The following is a 23,514-nucleotide window of genomic DNA, read 5'->3' on the forward strand; positions in this document are numbered from 1 at the left end:
TTATTTCTAGCCTGTGTATAGCACACAATGTGTGCTTGTGGGAAATTGAGTATCAGTAAAAATCTTGATTTATCTACTCATTTTGAGAACATTAGAATTACTGGCTGTTTATGAATCATTTTTTCTAAAGTGAAGGGTCTCTTTATAATTCACAAAGTAGCCCTTAGTTTGTCAGTTGTGCGGTAGATTTTTGCCTGTCGTGTTTTAATACCTACGTGGAATAAATGTGATTTATGGTTAGAAAAAAAATATGCTCTAAAAAATGTAAGTTTTGCTTTTCTGTTTTTTTCCTCCAGATATATTTGTATATGTTTATTTCCTGTTTTAGAAATAATATGCTTTATAATCTTTAAAAAGTTTAACATTCACTTTTTTACACTTCTTCATTTTTATGTTTATTTCAGATCAATAAATGGACTGGGAAAAATTTTAGAAACACAAAGATCAAGGTACTTTTAAAACCCACTACTAATATTGACAGTAAATAATTTTAGTTAATAATAATTATTAAGTAATTGATAAATATGCTCGATTCTATTATAAGAAAGATACATGTGCATTTTTTAAAAATGGGATCCCAAAATGTTTTGAATGTTCTTTATCAATTATTTTGGTATATTTGGTTAATATGTTTGCTTCTTCTTGTAGCTGAGACCACAGAGCCATGGCAAGACGGGTAACTGTGCTTTTGTTTCATGAGGAAGAAAACATAGGACTTTTTTGTCCACTCAGTAAAGTAACTAGTATAGAAAACTGTAAAAGTATATTATTAGGAATCTCAGCTTAGGTTGAGGTACTTAAATGGCATTCTAATATTTTCAAAAAACTTCTAGTATTTTGTATAGCTGCAAAAATAATCTGTCATGTAAAAATAGATGGAACCTTTAAGTTTCTAACACATCCTTTTTTACATTTTTATTTTCATTTCCTGTAGGTTCTTCTTTTTATTCTGTTCATACAGATGTGCATTACTTTATAAAAATAGACATATTCTTGAAACATCTGTGAAATGTATTTCCCTGGATTGAATTCTGTTTTCCAATGAATGCCATTATGATTTCAGAAAATTTCTTACAGGGATATGTTGTTAAGCTCCTTTTTTAGCAAGAATGGTTCAGCAGCTCGTAGACCCAGCAACTTGCAGCCAGCAGCTCTGAGGTTCACAGCTGGCGGTCTGGTGCCAACCCAGTCCTTAATTCAGAGATTCTTTGCTTGGAAGTGCAGCAGAGGTCTTAGCTGAGAGGCTTGTCTGCTACGGCAGAGATTAGAGGTGCTGACAGACTGCCCTGAGCGTGAGGCAGGGACGGTGGCAGCTGCCTGTGTGCATGTGAGCAGCTGGGGAAGGAATTTGGTATGTGTTCTCAGAAGCCAGTCATCTGCTGGCCGGGGTGGTGGAAGAATGCCCTTAGTGTAAGTCTTCTGCAAGCGTCACCAAATGCGCTCCCTGCATTTCAGATTCCGATGTAGAAAATCTCTAGTAATCTAACTCATACCAGAGCCATTCCTCAGTTATGGGTCTTCTTTCTATTACATTTTACCATTTTCTTTCTCCTTAAATTTTCTCTTCATTACAAAGTGACACACAGATGACCACATAAAGCTGAAATAAGTTTTTAAAAACCATATCCATAAAGAGCTGTGGTTCCGTTGTAATAGCATTTATTTGGTTCATATTTACAAACATCTCAGGTCAGTTTTTACAGGCCCCTGGATTTACCTTGCTTCGTTTTTCTTTCTGTTGGTTTTCATTTTAGACCGCTATGTCTTGCATAAAGGTTTTCTCTTGAAGAGATTGTTGTGTAACAATTTTGATGTTTATATGACATTTCTGACAGTTCTATTATATCGTAGAACAGTAAACATGCAGTGATTAAGAATGAGCAAATGGATAAAATCTCCTTTTTTCTTCTGTTTCTTCAGCGTCTTGTGTTTGCCATTGTATCTGAGAACCTAGGGACTTTCTGAAATAGTACTTCCTTGCTGTGAGGGCTGAAGCTGGATAAGGATCTGTTTCAGTGAAGATCAGACCTCCATGTAGAGTTCTTACATGATCATGAATCTTACATTAAACATTTCCCCCAGTTCCTTGAGGCATAGCAACTTGAGCTTTCTGGTTTAGAAACGAGAGATCTGGTTTTTAACAAAATGGTTGAAATCACTGATGGAAATTTTGTTTTACTGTGTTTTGTTTTGTTTTGTTTTTAAATTTTAATGCTTCAAGCATTTTTGGTTGACAAACACAGATGGTAGTAAAACTGATAATAGTAAGACTGCTGTAAGCATATGTAGAAAAGGCTTACCGTGAGTGTTTAAGTTGAGGAATAAGAATCACGTGTAACATTGTCTTATTGGTAAGATTTAAGTTCACTCTGAGGCAAATGGAAGTTCTAATAGGCCCCATCGACTTCAGAAGTAGGAGTGGGAGATTAGAAAAACAGCCATTCTTATTTCTTCCTGACTCCTTTTTAATCTTAGAGATTTCAGAGGCCCGAACAGAGGAAAACGAAAATGTAGTTGTTCAATAATAAGTTAATCAATTCAATAAACTATTTATTGGGCTTTCTATTAGTTGCTAGGTGTTTCTTGGCTTGTTGAGGATTTAAGCAATGGATAAGGCAAAAACTCTGCCTTTGTGGTAGGTGATGAGTCATTTGGGGGAGACAGAAGTAAACAAGCAGAACCCAATATATTAAATATTATTAGTATAACAGAAGTATTAATTGTGTAGGGTCCTATAAGAAAAAAGACATAGAGGAACAACTCAGCTCTTCCTTTTTTTTTTTTAATTTTATTTTTTCTATTATGTTCAATTAGCCAACTTGTAATACATCATTAGTTTTTGATGTAGTGTTGAACAATTCATTAGTTTTGTATAACGCCCAGTGCTCATCACCACATGTGCCCTCTTTAGTACCCATCTCAGCTCTTCTTGATGAAGATTCAGGCAATTTTGAGTGAGAAGGTGATTATTGACCTCTTGAAGAGTGAATAGGATTTTTCCAGATGAACAAGAGTAGCAGTGGCTTTTTTAAGGCATAGGAAGATTTTGTACTCCAGGGACCTGTGAGTATTTTAGAACAGCTAGAGCACATGGTGTGTGGCAGAGAGAAAAAGAGGTGTGACTGAAGAGGTGGAAAACTTTCCACAAAGAATCTTGAATGCCATGACATATCCTTTGGATTTTTTTTCTGGGCAGCAAAAAGTCAGTTAAAGTTTTTAAAAGTAGTATGAATCCTGGGGAGAAGGATTGAATATGGTGCAGTTCTGCACAGAAGAAAATACCAGAAGGAGGAGTAACTTCCGGGTGAGGTAGTGATAGCAGGTATTTGGTAAAAGGTGTTTAGTTGAGTTTTGTAGATACTGAATTTGAGGTGCCACTGGGGAAGGCCTTCAGAAATCTGGTTCTAGAGTTCAGGACTTAGCTATTGGATGGGTTTGACAATTTGTAGATCTGGGATTGGCTGGTGGCCCCTGTTTCGGAGACTCATTGAACTTCGGAAAGATGACTAATAGACACTAACCCGGGGTAGCAGCTGAACTCCCCTCCCTACCACATAGAAATTGATGGTACTTGTCTTTTTATTTTTATTTTTTTGTATTACTATTTTGGAAATATCTGATGTTTTTGTCTATAAGTTATGGAAATTAAATATATCTTATGCCGTGGAAATTAGTTTTCTAATTGGACAAGTGGAGTAATTTATTTTCCACGGTGGTACTAGATTTGGGGCAGGTCCTTGGTAACTCTAATCTGGAACCTTAGACTTCCTGTCTTACTCTCCATTGAGAATCTGGTGAGATACAGTGAGAGACTGGTACTGTTTTATTCTCTGTAGGGTTTTTTTTCCCCCCTCCCCTCCCAGCACTGCTGTAGTGCCTCCCGCCCCCAGTGGTCCCCGCAGCAGAGAGCCCCAGTCTGGTCCAGGTGGGAGACCAGAGCTCCTCCAGCCCTATTCCAGTCCCCTCCACACATGTACAGAGAAGAGAGGCATGCACCCCGGCACCCCTGACACGCCCAGCTGTGCTGCAGGAGCAAGGACAGCAGCTGGGTTGAGGCAGCCTCAGTGGGGCTCTGTTCTCTGTTGATTTTAACCTGTACAGATCTCGTGTTGTGTGTGTTTTGGATATATCAAAAGATTCTGGGTATCAAGCAAAATTATTTCTAAATGTGTGACATGGATTCTTAAGAACACTGTCAGAGTGAAACTGTTTATTTTAGAAACTTGTGTTTCAAAACTGACTTTTGGTATTCATACAGTGGGCCTCAATTTTGATATTCAGACGTTGGCAGGTGTACTTTTTAAACTAGCTGTTTCCTAAGGTATAGATGATAAACTTGGGGGAGGAGTTCATTCATTTGTCACGTATCAGTACAAATATTTACTCATCTGTCATAGTGACAATGGAAATATGTTTAGTGTTAAGGCTTTGATCTCTTATGTAAGATGATATTTAAAAATTTCTTTATGGAATATTTACTTCTTTGATGATTTTCCTGACTCTTTTCATCTAGAATGTCCAGAATTTGAGTGTTGTTATAGTTTATTAACCTGTAACTTTGGAGTATGACTCTTTTAGTAAGATGGGAATTTGTCTGCCTTGTGCGGGATAGGTACTCCTAATCAAACAGTGTTGTTGCCACAGGCTGAGTATTGGGCAGACTGTTGAGAATCAGCAAAGCTGGCAGAGCTGGTCACCCCTAAGTTAGAAGAGGTGGTTTGGCTTACATGTTGGCATGTTTTTAAAAATCTTGAATTTGACTAAATTTTGTTTTCCTTGTAAGAGAACTTACATGTTTGGCAAATTCCTGGAATCTAATTTTGAAATTCATACTGTTGTCATTTTCTTGAAACGTTCCTTCATCATAGCTTTGATTATAGAGAAATCACTGTCCTCTACTGTTTTACACGCTCATGTAAAAATTGGAGCTCATTCCCTAGTCTTTGTATATGTATTTAAACCAAAACGAATGCTGTCTGTGATATGATACTCTCTTCTGATTTGAATCACTGCTTTCCTAATAAGCCACAATTACCTCTAAAAAATTCCCATGGAAATAATATTTATTCAGATAGAGCATTAACTGGGATATTTCAGTCTATGCAGTCCCGGTCTGAAGGAAATAAGCCACATTCTTTGGATGTAGATTAGTGTTGTAGAGTGAACATCTATACATTAGTTGTTTGACTCCTCGTATTCTTAAAATACTACCTGTTACGTCACGGAAGCAGGGAAGTGAAGTAAAAGAAATACAGACGTGTTCTGGGTGGCTCAGTCGGTTAAGCGTCTGCCTTCAGCTCAGGGCATGATCCTGGGAGCCTGGGGTCAAGTCCTGGGTCGGGCTCCCAGCTCAGGGGGTAGTCTTCTTCTCCCTTTGCCTGACGCTCCCCCTGCTTGTGCTGTCTGTATCTCTGATAAATAAATAAAATCGTTTAAAAAAAAAAAAAAGAAATGCAGACGTTCTGAAAGTGAGGTTCTGTACTGTGCTAGGTCTTTTGTTCCACTTCCCGCAGTTCATCTTTTGAGTAATGAAGTGCTGCTTTGGAAAGTTCCAGTTCTATAACTGATTGATTTTTTTTTTTTTGGCTGTAAAAATGTATTTGAAATCAAGCTTATAAATTTCCAGGATTGAAAAGACAATTGAAAGTATAAATAAAAGTATATGTAGCTTATTGAAGCAATAATCAAGTGATTTTCTGCCTTGAATTTATATTATTCACTGTTTCTTGAATTTTATGAAGAAATTCTATTTAAAAATTTTACAACGATCGTTTTGCTCTTTGCTTGTCATTTTTATGTGTTTCCCAAAATAGTATGATATATTGGTTAAACTTTATGTTTACATTTTGGGCAAAAGAGTCTTAAGAGATTTTTTTTTCCTTGATTAATTGGATATATTTCATAGAACTTCCCACTGTTTACATTGGATTTCTTCCTTTTAGAGTTGATCTCTCTAATGTATTAGATCTTCATGCCTTTGACAGTCTTTCTGGAATAAGGTATGTTTTCCGTATTTTGTTCACTTTTATTGTAATGTACTTTTTATTCCATGGTTGTACAAGTTACAGGAATGATTTATACAGTTGCACACTTGATTTAAGCTTCTTGTCATTCCTATGGTGTACAGGATCATTCCTAATGATTATATTCTTGAAAGTTTTATTAATTGGATGTTTGGAAATCACAATGCATTTTCCTACAGAAATTTTAGTATAAATGGTAGTTAACTTTATAGATTCTTCATTAATATTTCTACACCAACCACTGTCTGTAATACTTTCTATGAGAAAAATGGATGAAATACATAAAAAATTTTAGCTTGGGGTATTCCTACACACTCCCCCTTTGTCCTAAGTGATGGATCACTTTCCTGTTTCTTTCCCTGGAGGGAATCTTTTGATATGGGAGAGGAACGTATCTTTCTTTCCTGGACATCAGTATCTTTTTTTTTTTTTTTAAATCATCTTAACCGTTTTTAAGTGTATAGTTCAGTAGTGTTAAGTATATTCACATTGTTGTGCAATAGATCTACAGAACTTTCTCATCTTGCAGAACTGAAACTCGAACTGTTGAATGACAGCTCTCCGTGTTCCCCTCCCCACAGCCCCTGGTAACCACCATTCTAGTATCTGTTTTTAAGAATTTGCCTACTTTATGGGCGCCTGGGTGGCTCACTCGGTTAAGCGTCTGCCTTCAGCTCAGGTCATAATCTCGGGGTTCTGGGATCGAGCCCTGCGTCTGGCTCCCTGCTTGGTGGGGAGTCTGCTTCTCCCTCTCCCTCTGCCCCTCTCCACCATTCCCCACCATTTGTGCTCACTCTCACTCTCTCTCTCTCAAATAAATAAAATTAAAAAAAAAAAAGAAAAAGAATTTGACTACTTTAAATACCTTGTACCAGTGGAAATGTATGGCATCTGTCTTATTGTAACTGGCTTATTTCACATAGTCCTCAGGATTCATCCATGCTGTAGCATGTGACAGGATTTCTTTCCTTTTAATGCTAAATAATATCCCATCATATGTATGTCCCACATTTTGTTTATCCATTCATCCATTGATGAACATTTGGGTTGCTTCCACCTCTTGGGTGTTGTGAACAATGCTTCTATGACATGGGTGTGCAAATGTCTCTTCACAATTCCTGCTTTCACTTCTTTTTAATATTTTGAGGCATGCCGTACTGTTTTCCACAGCAGCGGCACCATTTTAACTTCCCGCCAGCAGTGCACGGGCGTCTGCTCTCTCTGTGGACTTGCCTGCACTCGGTATTTCCAGTTGGTTTCGGTGGTAGCCATCCTCATGGGTGTGAGGTGGCGGCTCCTTGTGCTTGTGCTCTGCATTTCTCTAACGGTTAGAGATCACGACCATCTTTTCGTGTCTTAGTGGCCATTTGTAGATCATCTTTGGAGAAATGTTTATTCAAATACTTGGTCCATTTTTTAATCCCGTGGTTTGTTGTGGTTTGTGGCTCAGCTGGAGGAGTTTTTTTTAATGTATTCTAGGTATTACCCCCTCATCAGTTATATGATTTGGAAACATTTTCTCACATTTCCTCTGAAGTGGTTGAGTTATCAAAGCCTCATGTGAGAGGTATCCTCCCTGTGCCCAGAGGAAAGGAGCATCCATATCTCTGAATGGACGAAGGTACACACGGAGGAATCTGAAGAAACAGGCCGCTCTGGGTACCTCCCAGTTTACTACACTTGTTTCGTACTCTGTCCCATTGTTCCTTTCCACAACCTTCCGTTCTTCATCAAACATAGCATAAAAACGATCGGGTTTAACCATTTCTTTGGTTCTTCATTTCTTTATAAAGGCTCTTGTGTCACATAAAATTTATGATAATAGGAGTGTCCGACTGGCTCAGTGTGTTAAGTGTCTGACTCTTGGTTTCTGCTCAGGTCATGATCTCAGGATCCTGGGATTGAGCCCTGTGTTAGGCTCTGTGCTCAGTGGAGAATCCGCTTGGGATTCTCTCTCCCTCTGCGCCTCCCCACTGCGCCCTCTTTCTTTCTCTCTCTAAGATAAATAAGTCTTTTTTTAAAAAAAACTTACATTAATAAACTTTTACCCTTTTCTCCTGTTAATCTGTGTTTATCAATCTAATTTTCATGCCCAGCCACGCACCTAAGAGGGTTGAGGAAAACTTTTTCCTCTGTTGCACAAATTGTTGGCAGTTATTTTTAACATCATTAAATATTGAACATAAGGAAAGAACGTGTGATTTTTTCAAACTTTTCTAAGGTAATCTCATTCCACACTTGCTTAAGAACAGTGATAATGCATTAGTGACACTTAAAGAAATAGCTATTTAATGTGATGCCCTTTCTGTGGCTCAGGCCTGTGCATAACTTTTCACTGTGCTCAGTTGCAAAAATGGAGAATCCTTTCCTGGGCAACCAGCTGGCAAGGATTTAATTTGACATTTTCTCCACTAAGACCCCCTCCAGTGAGGCTCATTTCCCTCCAACAGCTCCTACAATCCTTTTCTCTTTTCTAAACTCCCTGTTACTAATTTACCCCTCACTGTTCTGCAAAACAAAACATCTGCAAGGTTTTAAGTCTTTTTCCTCCTCCCAGCCTACCCCCGTCAGTGTCCAAATGTACGCCACACTTGTTAAGGTTGTAATTGGTTGTGCCATATTGATCTTCTTGCTCTTTTTCATATCAGAACAGTACATTTTTAGGATTCTTTTTGTTTTCTCGCGGTCACTGGCAACTGACTATATAGAAGGCTTATATTTCAGATACTATTTATTTCTTGATAAGTAGATATGTTTAAGGGAAAACATTGATGAAGGAAAAATATACCCTTCTAACGTTCTTTAGGTACTAGCCTTATTTTCACATTAGGAAGCATGGGACAAGTTGATGAAATTTGGAGCAGTAGTAAAATGTTCATGTATATTTTTCTAGGCCGGTAATTGATCTGTTGGAATTAAAAAGAAATCTGCTGACATATTTAACCACACAAAATAGTGTCACTAAAGATTAGTTCTTTTTCTGTATCGTGTGTATATGTATGCGTGTGAATGTGTGTACATTTTTTACTGAAGTGTAACATACAATGTTTTATTTTCAGGAGTACAACATAGTGAGTTGAGAATTCTGTATCCCACTCAGTGCTCACCTTCATGAGTGTGGTCACCATGTGTCACTATACAATGTTAACTGTAGTATTATTTACTATATTCCCTGTGCTGTACTTTTCATCTTTGACTTATTTATTTTACTTCTTAGTCCCTTTCACCCATTTCACCCATCCCCCATCCACCTCTGCTCTGGCAACCACAGGTCTGTTTGCTTGTTTGTTGAATGCGTACACATCGTTAGGAAACATCTTTAAACAGTCTGCTAGTTTTTCTCTATTAGAATGTGTAAACAGCATGTAAAATTGGAACTTTGTAATAGATTGAGTTGTGGAAACGCTCTTCTTTTTTTAGCTCTGTATCTCTAAGTAACATGTAGGGTTAAATCAAAAGTATATTGATCTCCGAATTTATAATCAGTTGTTTTTAGTTTGCAGAAAAAACTTCAGCATGTGCCAACAACACAGCCTCACCTTGATCAGGTAAAAAAAAGTCTTTAAAAAATTTTTTAAGCATTTAAAAAAAATAAATTTGTTCTGTTAGGACTGTTTTATTTGAGTATTGATTTAAAAAAGTGTTTTTGAACTGTGTTGATAATTTTCAGAATTTGGATGCTTTTGAGGTAATCTCATCTAGCTTCTTAATGCATAATAGGAATTCATTAAACCAGAGTTCTTTAGACTCTTAAGGAATCATGCTTTCTAGCTTCTCCATTCAACAGGTCACACAGAATATTTTGATCAGTTCTTCCAATGGGAATCACTGCTTGAAAGCAGCCTGGGGGTTCTATACGCAGCCTGTTTTTAGCTATGTTGAACTAACAGATTAAGGGAAAGTCTGGTAAAAGCATCTATGGCTTATTTAAATGAAAAATTGACGTTTCACCTGCAGATAACACTGTAAATTTGAACTCCCTAAGGTGTCCTTCATTTAGGTGCTCTAAAACTCTTAACTGCTGAGGGAAATGTTGATGATACTAGGAACAAACAAAACATGTTTTCACCGTACCAGTCTTTCTTTTAAGCAAGTCATAGATGGTGGAGGTTTTGGGGAACTTCTTTCTTCTTTTGAAACACGGTGAGAGCAAGGGGGCATGTGAGTGAGCCGTGTACCGTCTTCCCTCCTCTGTCTGGAAACCGTCACTCACTCTTTGAAGCATTACTCGCCGTGATGGGACCACTTGTTCATTTGTCTTCATTTTGGCTTTTATTTATGGGGACCTGTACAACCGTGTTCCTGGCACTTGCCCTCTCGGAAACTTCATAAAATATTCATCTTCACATGTTTTTAAAATGAGTGAATGAGAGAAATACAGTTCTCTAATGGTGGTTGAATTTTTGGGAAAAACCAACTGTTTACAATACTCAGCAGTAGTCCTAAAGATGAACCGGAAGTGTGTTCATACTGACTTTCCAGGTGAGGGACATCATACTAGGAGCCATGTAAAAGATGAAGAACGTAGTAGTCGGTTTCAAGACCCTTTATAACGGCCAGTATCTGTACCTATGGTATCTTGCACATACCCCTGCCCTGGCATTTACAGTGCCTTGTAGTTCGGGTTGAAATGCTTTTTCCTTGTCTGTACACTCCTTAAGTGTAGATTCCTCAGTGCTTCGCGCCTGGCACGGTATGTGGTGGCAGCTCAGTGAATGTTTGTTACAAGAATGAAAAGCTGCGATTCTCAAATGGGAAACATCAGAGTCACCTGTGGAACATTTAAAAAAAATTTGGATGCTCAGTAGTCCCCCGTCCTTCATATCTCCAGGAGTGGGGCTTCAGTATGTGCAAATGAATGTGTTAGGTACATTTTTAACATTTTATTATGGGAATTCCCAAAGACACAAAAGTACAGAGAATAGCAAAAGGAACCCAGTTGGCAATGGCTGTCAACAGTTTACTAATTTTATTTCCTGTCTTCCCAACACTTCTTTTGCTGGAGTGTTTTTCAAACAGAAAATTTCAAATATACGTGAAAGTAGAATAGTTTAATAAAACTGCAAGTGCCCATTACCCTTGCTGGAGTATATTAAAGCAAATCCCAGACAGTGTGTCATTTCACCAGTAAATAGGGCATGTCTATTTTTTTTTTAAGGCTCTACAGGAGATTCTGATGTACTTTCCTGCTTTAGGTATATAAGAACGGGCAGAATATAATATTGCAGACAAAGGGCTATGGGACTCGGGAATGATGGTTTCCTTTGGTTTAGTGGGTCTGAGTTTTCGTGAAAGATAGTTGTTTTTTTTTTAATGTACAATAAAGCATACAAGTTTTTAGCATACAGGTCAGTGTGTCTTTACATATATTTGTGTTTGTGCACACATGGACACATACCTATGTAATTCTCTCTTAGATCCAGATACAGAAGATTTCCAGAATTAAGAAAGTTCCCTTGTTTCTCTTTCCAGTTAGCAATGTTCTTTGCAAAGATGCAACTGCTGTTCTGTTACGAGATCAAAACGTAGCCTTCAACTAGGAGGTTTTCGTTTGAAGAAGTAAGGGAAAGAACAATCCAGGTGTTGAAAAGTGGGAAAGTGAGAAGGCTCTAGAAGAGGGAGTCTGTAGTGTAGAAGTCTTGGTGGATGCTTGGTAATTGAATCCTGAACCCAGGTGTTGGGCTTCGATGTGCGGGGCAAGCAGAACTCACACTGTGCTGTCCTACAGTGTCAGGTGAGCTGGGTTGGAGCTGATAGCAGGAGACCAAGCAGGAAGATACCCTGTGACAAGGGCCTGGACTGTGTGGCTCATGGGGGGGATGGAAATGGGATAAATCGAGGTCTGATTCACAGGTAGACTTGCCGGAATCGACTTCCTGCCTGATGCTGGGGCAGTAAGCGGGAGAAGTGATGGGAAACAGGCCTGATTGACTGGAGGGACCTCGGTGTAGAGAAACCTGGAAGGCACACTGATCTGGAGAAAGATGCCAGACTTGCAGCTTCATACTTGGTGGCAGCCTGTCACAGTGGAAATGACTCATGCGGAGCTTCACACTGGGGTTGAGCATGCTAATGGGCTCAGTTTTCCAGACGAAGAAAGTACACAGAAGGTATTGCATATTAGATATTGTTTGCCAAAGAGTAGAACACCAAGGGAAATAACCTGGGAGGTTGAAGAAAAAACAGACCAGAAAACTAAAATTTTGGAGTTATTCCTAAATTTTATTTTAGGGACAGTACCTTATTTTACTTCCCTGAATGATTGCTTTGGGTTTCTGCTTCTTTCTGTGTCTGGGAAAAGGAGAGTTAATTTTAGATTCAAAACAAAAACTGGGGGAAAAAATCTGAAATGGATGACGTAGTAGGTATGTTACTAAGGTTTTATCCCTGAATCATCTGTAATACAGCTCTCTGTCTTTCATGGATTCCTTGTTCCCTCCCTATAAGGAAGAACTGAGGTTGAAGGGTGAGAAGGTGAGAAAACCCAAATGGCAGTCTATGCATAGTTTATTAAATTAGGAATTAGGAGTTGTGACCCTCATTCTCTGCGCTGGGAATTTGTGGATTTCATCTTTAAGATTTGTCTACTGTGAGGAGAGTTTATTGGTACAGAAAAACATCTAGTTCTAAGATGTGTATCTCCTTGAGCCCCCTGATGCATTGTCGTAATTTTTTAAACCCTTTTTATCTCATATTAGAGTTAGAAATACTGTCGTATCGCTGACCTGCCAAAAGCAGTAGTCATTCCCAGTAAAAATTCTTTCAGCTAGAATTAAGTAGTTTTGAGTTCTGTGTTGAGACCTTTCCAATATTGAAAGCCAAGTTATCCAACTTGAATAAAATACATTTTAAGCAGTTTTGAAGGTTGAATTGCTGCTGTCTTTTGAAAATGACAAATTATGTTTCATTTAGCAACCTTTTTTGCTATGTATTTTGATATATTACATGATTTGCTATACATTTTATATGTGTGTGCTTTTCCGTTGGTGAATAAAATTGCTATTAATATTTGCAGTTGTAGGAAATTATGCAAAGCCGTGCTTTACTGTGTTTTTTGTTTTAAAGCTTGGCGGAGCATCTTATCCTAATTATCCAGGGTGGGGTTTGTGTTTTCATCATCTTACACTTAACCCTTGTGTATTTTCATCATTAAGTTGAAATTTTGGTTACGGGAGCAAATGGTGCTTTGGATTTTAGTTATGTGACCAGCTGCAGGAAATCTTGGGCCTCTGGTTCCTTAGAGTGGACAGTGAGAGACTTATCAGGAGTAGGAGAAAAAATAAATCTCAGAGTTAACATTCTAAATGATGTCAACTTTCTCAAACCAAAGGTGACGTTATACTATTGCTCTCATCTCCAGATACTCTTCTCCTTTGGCACATACTTGGTTAGAGATAAACCGAATTTTTCCTTTATATTTTTTCCCAGAGAGCAGAATTACACTTTTGCATGTGAGTTTTACTCCCAGTGTTAAGTAGTTTATTTTTTCTGAGCCTTATTCCCCCCAGTTTATAAAGGGGAAATAATTCTCTTTATTCCACAGAATTGTTGTCACGAGTAAATGAAAAGATGAAATGAAGTGACCTGGGCAAGAGTCCCTGGCTCGGTACTTAGTTGGTACACTGTAGATAATACCCTCCCGTTCAATCTGAGGGTCCTGGAAAGGATGAATTAAACCATCAACTNAACTTTTACCCTTTTCTCCTGTTAATCTGTGTTTATCAATCTAATTTTCATGCCCAGCCACGCACCTAAGAGGGTTGAGGAAAACTTTTTCCTCTGTTGCACAAATTGTTGGCAGTTATTTTTAACATCATTAAATATTGAACATAAGGAAAGAACGTGTGATTTTTTCAAACTTTTCTAAGGTAATCTCATTCCACACTTGCTTAAGAACAGTGATAATGCATTAGTGACACTTAAAGAAATAGCTATTTAATGTGATGCCCTTTCTGTGGCTCAGGCCTGTGCATAACTTTTCACTGTGCTCAGTTGCAAAAATGGAGAATCCTTTCCTGGGCAACCAGCTGGCAAGGATTTAATTTGACATTTTCTCCACTAAGACCCCCTCCAGTGAGGCTCATTTCCCTCCAACAGCTCCTACAATCCTTTTCTCTTTTCTAAACTCCCTGTTACTAATTTACCCCTCACTGTTCTGCAAAACAAAACATCTGCAAGGTTTTAAGTCTTTTTCCTCCTCCCAGCCTACCCCCGTCAGTGTCCAAATGTACGCCACACTTGTTAAGGTTGTAATTGGTTGTGCCATATTGATCTTCTTGCTCTTTTTCATATCAGAACAGTACATTTTTAGGATTCTTTTTGTTTTCTCGCGGTCACTGGCAACTGACTATATAGAAGGCTTATATTTCAGATACTATTTATTTCTTGATAAGTAGATATGTTTAAGGGAAAACATTGATGAAGGAAAAATATACCCTTCTAACGTTCTTTAGGTACTAGCCTTATTTTCACATTAGGAAGCATGGGACAAGTTGATGAAATTTGGAGCAGTAGTAAAATGTTCATGTATATTTTTCTAGGCCGGTAATTGATCTGTTGGAATTAAAAAGAAATCTGCTGACATATTTAACCACACAAAATAGTGTCACTAAAGATTAGTTCTTTTTCTGTATCGTGTGTATATGTATGCGTGTGAATGTGTGTACATTTTTTACTGAAGTGTAACATACAATGTTTTATTTTCAGGAGTACAACATAGTGAGTTGAGAATTCTGTATCCCACTCAGTGCTCACCTTCATGAGTGTGGTCACCATGTGTCACTATACAATGTTAACTGTAGTATTATTTACTATATTCCCTGTGCTGTACTTTTCATCTTTGACTTATTTATTTTACTTCTTAGTCCCTTTCACCCATTTCACCCATCCCCCATCCACCTCTGCTCTGGCAACCACAGGTCTGTTTGCTTGTTTGTTGAATGCGTACACATCGTTAGGAAACATCTTTAAACAGTCTGCTAGTTTTTCTCTATTAGAATGTGTAAACAGCATGTAAAATTGGAACTTTGTAATAGATTGAGTTGTGGAAACGCTCTTCTTTTTTTAGCTCTGTATCTCTAAGTAACATGTAGGGTTAAATCAAAAGTATATTGATCTCCGAATTTATAATCAGTTGTTTTTAGTTTGCAGAAAAAACTTCAGCATGTGCCAACAACACAGCCTCACCTTGATCAGGTAAAAAAAAGTCTTTAAAAAATTTTTTAAGCATTTAAAAAAAATAAATTTGTTCTGTTAGGACTGTTTTATTTGAGTATTGATTTAAAAAAGTGTTTTTGAACTGTGTTGATAATTTTCAGAATTTGGATGCTTTTGAGGTAATCTCATCTAGCTTCTTAATGCATAATAGGAATTCATTAAACCAGAGTTCTTTAGACTCTTAAGGAATCATGCTTTCTAGCTTCTCCATTCAACAGGTCACACAGAATATTTTGATCAGTTCTTCCAATGGGAATCACTGCTTGAAAGCAGCCTGGGGGTTCTATACGCAGCCTGTTTTTATATGTTGAACTAACAGATTAAGGGAAAGTCTGGTAAAAGCATCTATGGCTTATTTAAATGAAAAATTGACGTTTCACCTGCAGATAACACTGTAAATTTGAACTCCCTAAGGTGTCCTTCATTTAGGTGCTCTAAAACTCTTAACTGCTGAGGGAAATGTTGATGATACTAGGAACAAACAAAACATGTTTTCACCGTACCAGTCTTTCTTTTAAGCAAGTCATAGATGGTGGAGGTTTTGGGGAACTTCTTTCTTCTTTTGAAACACGGTGAGAGCAAGGGGGCATGTGAGTGAGCCGTGTACCGTCTTCCCTCCTCTGTCTGGAAACCGTCACTCACTCTTTGAAGCATTACTCGCCGTGATGGGACCACTTGTTCATTTGTCTTCATTTTGGCTTTTATTTATGGGGACCTGTACAACCGTGTTCCTGGCACTTGCCCTCTCGGAAACTTCATAAAATATTCATCTTCACATGTTTTTAAAATGAGTGAATGAGAGAAATACAGTTCTCTAATGGTGGTTGAATTTTTGGGAAAAACCAACTGTTTACAATACTCAGCAGTAGTCCTAAAGATGAACCGGAAGTGTGTTCATACTGACTTTCCAGGTGAGGGACATCATACTAGGAGCCATGTAAAAGATGAAGAACGTAGTAGTCGGTTTCAAGACCCTTTATAACGGCCAGTATCTGTACCTATGGTATCTTGCACATACCCCTGCCCTGGCATTTACAGTGCCTTGTAGTTCGGGTTGAAATGCTTTTTCCTTGTCTGTACACTCCTTAAGTGTAGATTCCTCAGTGCTTCGCGCCTGGCACGGTATGTGGTGGCAGCTCAGTGAATGTTTGTTACAAGAATGAAAAGCTGCGATTCTCAAATGGGAAACATCAGAGTCACCTGTGGAACATTTAAAAAAAATTTGGATGCTCAGTAGTCCCCCGTCCTTCATATCTCCAGGAGTGGGGCTTCAGTATGTGCAAATGAATGTGTTAGGTACATTTTTAACATTTTATTATGGGAATTCCCAAAGACACAAAAGTACAGAGAATAGCAAAAGGAACCCAGTTGGCAATGGCTGTCAACAGTTTACTAATTTTATTTCCTGTCTTCCCAACACTTCTTTTGCTGGAGTGTTTTTCAAACAGAAAATTTCAAATATACGTGAAAGTAGAATAGTTTAATAAAACTGCAAGTGCCCATTACCCTTGCTGGAGTATATTAAAGCAAATCCCAGACAGTGTGTCATTTCACCAGTAAATAGGGCATGTCTATTTTTTTTTTAAGGCTCTACAGGAGATTCTGATGTACTTTCCTGCTTTAGGTATATAAGAACGGGCAGAATATAATATTGCAGACAAAGGGCTATGGGACTTGGGAATGATGGTCTCCTTTGGTTTAGTGGGTCTGAGTTTTCGTGAAAGATAGTTGTTTTTTTTTTAATGTACAATAAAGCATACAAGTTTTTAGCATACAGGTCAGTGTGTCTTTACATATATTTGTGTTTGTGCACACATGGACACATACCTATGTAATTCTCTCTTAGATCCAGATACAGAAGATTTCCAGAATTAAGAAAGTTCCCTTGTTTCTCTTTCCAGTTAGCAATGTTCTTTGCAAAGATGCAACTGCTGTTCTGTTACGAGATCAAAACGTAGCCTTCAACTAGGAGGTTTTCGTTTGAAGAAGTAAGGGAAAGAACAATCCAGGTGTTGAAAAGTGGGAAAGTGAGAAGGCTCTAGAAGAGGAAGTCTGTAGTGTAGAAGTCTTGGTGGATGCTTGGTAATTGAATCCTGAACCCAGGTGTTGGGCTTCGATGTGCGGGGCAAGCAGAACTCACACTGTGCTGTCCTACAGTGTCAGGTGAGCTGGGTTGGAGCTGATAGCAGGAGACCAAGCAGGAAGATACCCTGTGACAAGGGCCTGGACTGTGTGGCTCATGGGGGGGATGGAAATGGGATAAATCGAGGTCTGATTCACAGGTAGACTTGCCGGAATCGACTTCCTGCCTGATGCTGGGGCAGTAAGCGGGAGAAGTGATGGGAAACAGGCCTGATTGACTGGAGGGACCTCGGTGTAGAGAAACCTGGAAGGCACACTGATCTGGAGAAAGATGCCAGACTTGCAGCTTCATACTTGGTGGCAGCCTGTCACAGTGGAAATGACTCATGCGGAGCTTCACACTGGGGTTGAGCATGCTAATGGGCTCAGTTTTCCAGACGAAGAAAGTACACAGAAGGTATTGCATATTAGATATTGTTTGCCAAAGAGTAGAACACCAAGGGAAATAACCTGGGAGGTTGAAGAAAAAACAGACCAGAAAACTAAAATTTTGGAGTTATTCCTAAATTTTATTTTAGGGACAGTACCTTATTTTACTTCCCTGAATGATTGCTTTGGGTTTCTGCTTCTTTCTGTGTCTGGGAAAAGGAGAGTTAATTTTAGATTCAAAACAAAAACTGGGGGAAAAAATCTGAAATGGATGACGTAGTAGGTATGTTACTAAGGTTTTATCCCTGAATCATCTGTAATACAGCTCTCTGTCTTTCATGGATTCCTTGTTCCCTCCCTATAAGGAAGAACTGAGGTTGAAGGGTGAGAAGGTGAGAAAACCCAAATGGCAGTCTATGCATAGTTTATTAAATTAGGAATTAGGAGTTGTGACCCTCATTCTCTGCGCTGGGAATTTGTGGATTTCATCTTTAAGATTTGTCTACTGTGAGGAGAGTTTATTGGTACAGAAAAACATCTAGTTCTAAGATGTGTATCTCCTTGAGCCCCCTGATGCATTGTCGTAATTTTTTAAACCCTTTTTATCTCATATTAGAGTTAGAAATACTGTCGTATCGCTGACCTGCCAAAAGCAGTAGTCATTCCCAGTAAAAATTCTTTCAGCTAGAATTAAGTAGTTTTGAGTTCTGTGTTGAGACCTTTCCAATATTGAAAGCCAAGTTATCCAACTTGAATAAAATACATTTTAAGCAGTTTTGAAGGTTGAATTGCTGCTGTCTTTTGAAAATGACAAATTATGTTTCATTTAGCAACCTTTTTTGCTATGTATTTTGATATATTACATGATTTGCTATACATTTTATATGTGTGTGCTTTTCCGTTGGTGAATAAAATTGCTATTAATATTTGCAGTTGTAGGAAATTATGCAAAGCCGTGCTTTACTGTGTTTTTTGTTTTAAAGCTTGGCGGAGCATCTTATCCTAATTATCCAGGGTGGGGTTTGTGTTTTCATCATCTTACACTTAACCCTTGTGTATTTTCATCATTAAGTTGAAATTTTGGTTACGGGAGCAAATGGTGCTTTGGATTTTAGTTATGTGACCAGCTGCAGGAAATCTTGGGCCTCTGGTTCCTTAGAGTGGACAGTGAGAGACTTATCAGGAGTAGGAGAAAAAATAAATCTCAGAGTTAACATTCTAAATGATGTCAACTTTCTCAAACCAAAGGTGACGTTATACTATTGCTCTCATCTCCAGATACTCTTCTCCTTTGGCACATACTTGGTTAGAGATAAACCGAATTTTTCCTTTATATTTTTTCCCAGAGAGCAGAATTACACTTTTGCATGTGAGTTTTACTCCCAGTGTTAAGTAGTTTATTTTTTCTGAGCCTTATTCCCCCCAGTTTATAAAGGGGAAATAATTCTCTTTATTCCACAGAATTGTTGTCACGAGTAAATGAAAAGATGAAATGAAGTGACCTGGGCAAGAGTCCCTGGCTCGGTACTTAGTTGGTACACTGTAGATAATACCCTCCCGTTCAATCTGAGGGTCCTGGAAAGGATGAATTAAACCATCAACTGTCATGAAAGTTTCTCTGTTTGAATACTGACCCACTGATCACCTCTGCAGAATACAGAAAATGGAATTGCTGCTACCAGAACTCAGCGAGATAGTGAAAAAGACCAAATATGGGTGTCAGGCAGTATACATGTTCATGAATGTGTTCCTTACTTCTGGTCTTAAAATATACTGACGTTACTATAAAATACACCGATGTTCTAAAAATATGCCGACATTACTATAAAAAAATCATGGTTGGTTGTCTCTCTTGACTTATAGAGCATTATTACGGTGACATTTGAAGTACGAGGAAATGCAAAGGAAGAAAGTCTGAATGTATTTATTCAGGTGAATGCAGTATTTAACTGATTGTGATTTACCACCTGTTGTGTTACGTGGTTGTTGCTGGCAGCAGTGGTTGGTCTTATTAAATATGTCACTTGATACAGAATCTTCTGTGGGAGAAGAATGTGCGGAACAAGGACAATGACTGCATGGAGGTCATACGGCTAAAGGTGCGGGGTACCGTCTACACCTTTCTTTCATACTTTGGGACAAAGGCCCTTTCCTTTCTTGACTGTTACATAAAACCGCATTTGGTTTTAAACACAAGCACTGGTTTTAGTACAAATAACTTTTGTCTCTTTATTTTTCTAATTTCCATTGCTGAAAAGATGCTTTGGAAACTACTGCATAAAGTGATTTATGTGCATAGCTTCATTCAGTGTTGCAGCTAGAACAACCTATGTGCCCATCACCCCTTTTTCTCTCCTCCCAGGTATTCTGAACAGTAATCTGGCTGCTGGAACTCTCCTTTCCTTGGCACTCAGCTTGGTCAGTTAGGAAAAACTGAATGAATGTCTTTTTTTTTTTTTTAAGGGAGTGGTGGGTAGGGGCAGAGGGAGAAGGAGACAGAGAATCTTAAGCAGGCTCTGTGCCCAATGCCCCACGTGGGGCTCGCTCTCACAACCCTGAACTGAAATCAAGTGTGGGACGCTTAACTGACTGCGCCACCCAGGCGCCCCCTGAACATCATTTTGTGTTTAATTTTCCAAGAGAGCTTCATTAACGGAGAAATCACATTAGAAATCTTGGTGGAGCTGAACCTGTGTGGCTGGCACATTTAGCAGGCACTAAACAGTTGTCATACTGTAAACAGAGTTAGGGAAGACTAGAAGAATTCTTGCTCTGTGTTTGGAAACCCGTTCATGTTACTTGGCATTTGGGTATTTATGTCATGGAAGGTGTTTTTTCCAGGGGGCAGTGGTTCTATTCGTGTGTTTGACCAGTCAGCAGTCACTTGTCTGCTCCCGTGTTTCCAGAAGTGTGCATAAAGTTTTTATTATTACTATTTGTTATTATTACTGTTAGTAGGTACATTTTCCAGTTAGCAGCTGACTTCCTGGGCTCACTAGAATGACAAAGGTAGAGACAATCAACAGACCATTTCGGTTTAGATTTCTTCCCTCCCTGTGCTGTCTCTGCCTGGGATTGGCTTTAGAGCCACATGGGTGACTCTCAGTCTGTTCCCGTCATTCCCACCCAGAGGAACTAAGTGTGATCCTGCTGCTGCTTTCCTGACTGGAGCACCGCCTACATTCCTTGATATTAACTGGCAGATTCTATTTCATTCCAACACTGCGTTTATCCCCTGCTCCCGAATGGGGGGTGGCTACTGCAAAGCTGCCCTTGGGGCATGTATACAAACGCTGCCACCAAGACCCCCACACACAATCCGTGGCTCATCCTGCACCATCCCGGTGTGGATTTTGTCCTTAGGTGCGAGAGAATTTTTCTGCAGTTGTCTGTTCTCTTTGATTCTTCCCTTGGCCTTCCTCTCAAGCAACAACACTTTGAGATCCGGGCTAACACAGCCTTCACCTTCATAGAGTTGCTTCTTTTCTGGCTAGGAAGTGTTAGTGTGATAATAATGAATATGTTTAAAATGGTCATTCAGCTAACAGCTAACACTTCAAAGTCTTTATACAAATAACAGAAATTTGAGTTTAGATAACTCTTTCCTAGGAGTTATTACATAATAAAATTCAAATTTAAAAAAGCAGTGATAAGGGGCACCTGCCTGGCTGAGTTGGTTAAGCTGCCAACTCTTGATTTTGGCTCAGGTCATGATCCCGGGGTCCTGGGATCGAGCCTTCGTCAGGCTCCCTGCTCTGCGGGAATTCTGCTTCTCCCTCTCCCCCCTGCTCCTGCTCTCTCTCTTACTATCTCTCTCTCTCAAATAAATAAAATCTTTTTTAAAAAACAAATCAAATCATATTTTACATCTTAATCTAATACAATACTGTATGTCAATTTTATCAGTAAAACTGGAAAATAAAAAGCAGAAAACAGAAGTGGGCAAAGGAAAACAACATACACCTAAAATACATAAATGCACTGAAAACACACAAAGCTTATGTGGTGTGAGTGACTTTGAGTGGTTTGTCTCTTACCGTTCTGCAACATATATATATTAATTTTATAACAAGTATAACAAACATTATTTCAGAGAAATTATTTTATCCCCACAGGGGCCAGTTTATCATATAGCTTGTTTCTCATTTCTGCAAATCAATAAAAAATGAACTTTATCCAGACAACGTTTCCTTTCCTTTATTCCATCATTCCCTGCACCATTCGTTGCAACCCAGTCAGAATTATCGCCCCAGTCCTTTAACTTCTCAAATTTTCCTACTAAAACTGTGAAAACGGGTGTAATATCCTTAAAGTAGAAACATCCGTGATGCTTGTGTTATCATTTGGTTGTTTTAGTTTTTGGTTGTCATAACACTGAAAGGACATCTTAATACATATATTCATTTTATCATTAGAAAAAGGGATTATTTAAAAAAAACCATGTGCACACCAACCTTTTTTAAAAATTGGAGACTTTAAGAAACTATTTCTATAAGGGACAAATAACTGGATTTAAGTAATTTTAACAGCATCTTCTTTTTGGCTGTGTATTTAAATACATTTTAAAAACAATGGAATTGGAATAATTTATCCATTAACATTGATGCTCAGTTTCTGCTTTAAATTTGAGCTGCGGCTGATGGTCCCTCTCATCTGAGCAGGGGCTGGTGTCAATCAAAGACAAATCAAAACAGGTGATTGTCCAGGGTGTCCACGAGCTCTATGATCTGGAGGAGACGCCACTGAGCTGGAACGATGACACCGAGAGAACAAATCGATTGGTTCTTATTGGTAAGTGACAGTTAAATTTCTAAAATATATATTTGAAAGTGACATAATATGCTACTTAACCAGTATTAACCAATCTCAACCCCTTTTATCAACCTAACTAAGCTTGTGGTTAATGTATTTGTCTTCATGATGTGATAACATTCATAAGAACTTGTTAGGCATTTTACTCCTCTTCAAAGGTAGAAAAGTAATTAAAATGTCAGTTTGGTTCTGAGGAACTTAACTTGAAATAGGAAGTTAAGGGAAGGGATCACTGATTACTTGGTTTTTGTGAATTTCTGAAAATTATCAAGTCGTTAATGATTTGGAATTAATAGGCAAACTGTATCATTTTAATAAGGATTGTATGATCACACCGTATTTTATTCTGTTTGCAGGCAGGAATTTAGATAAAGAGATCCTTAAACAACTATTTATAGCTACTGTAATGGAAACAGAAAAGCAGTGGACAACACATTTCAAAGAAGATCAAGTTTGCCCGTAATACTAGAAGCATTTCTTATCAGAGGGATTGGGTGATAAATAGGGAGTAAGTTTCCTACTGGGTGTATTTCACGCATCTATTCTTTGCAGTACTTCTGTTATGAATTCCAGTGTCCTTTAAAATAGTGTTTGTTTTATGGAACACATAAAATGTAGTAAATAAGTACTTAAAACATTTGACATTCATACAATAAAATATAATGTCCTCTGAAGTGTTTGTTTTTTGGTTTTTGTTTTGTTTTTTTGAGAGCGAGTGTGTGGGAGGTCTGCGAGTGGAGGAGGGACAGAGGGAGAGGGAGAGAAAGAATCCTAAGCAGGCTCCATGCTTAGCACAGAGCCAAACATGGGGCTTAATCCCATGACCCTGAGATCATGACTTGAGTCAAAATCAAGAGGTGGACACTCTACCGAGGAGCCACCCAGGCACCCAGTTTGGGTTTTTTTTTTTTTAAATAAATGTTTCATAAAAGTATCTGTCAGAATTGGCTTT

At 38.4% G+C, this 23,514-nt stretch overlaps 1 protein-coding gene across 7 annotated transcripts in view; it reads left to right on the top strand.

Moving 5' to 3' along the window:
• Positions 1-23,236, top strand: part of LOC100484357 (putative COBW domain-containing protein 7) — a 56,087-nt gene extending 32,851 nt beyond the window's left edge. For 4 of the 7 annotated variants that reach the window (XM_002919900.4, XM_034646735.1, XM_034646736.1 and 1 more), the window contains 7 exons: positions 405-449; positions 5,943-5,999; positions 9,520-9,571; positions 19,614-19,682; positions 19,784-19,849; positions 22,412-22,541; positions 22,919-23,236. In XM_002919900.4, the coding sequence (XP_002919946.1) occupies positions 405-449; positions 5,943-5,999; positions 9,520-9,571; positions 19,614-19,682; positions 19,784-19,849; positions 22,412-22,541; positions 22,919-23,025 (526 nt within the window). In that variant the 3' untranslated portion in view covers positions 23,026-23,236. Of the gene's footprint in view, positions 1-404; positions 450-5,942; positions 6,000-9,519; positions 9,572-15,166; positions 15,219-19,613; positions 19,683-19,783; positions 19,850-22,411; positions 22,542-22,918 lie in introns of all 7 variants that reach the window. The other 3 variants (XM_034646732.1, XM_034646734.1, XM_019800368.2) reach the window with 3 other exon arrangements.
• The last annotated feature ends 278 nt before the right edge of the window (positions 23,237-23,514 follow it).

Source organism: Ailuropoda melanoleuca, chromosome 17, assembly GCF_002007445.2.
Source record: "Ailuropoda melanoleuca isolate Jingjing chromosome 17, ASM200744v2, whole genome shotgun sequence".
In the NCBI taxonomy this organism is placed as follows: domain Eukaryota; kingdom Metazoa; phylum Chordata; class Mammalia; order Carnivora; family Ursidae; genus Ailuropoda; species Ailuropoda melanoleuca.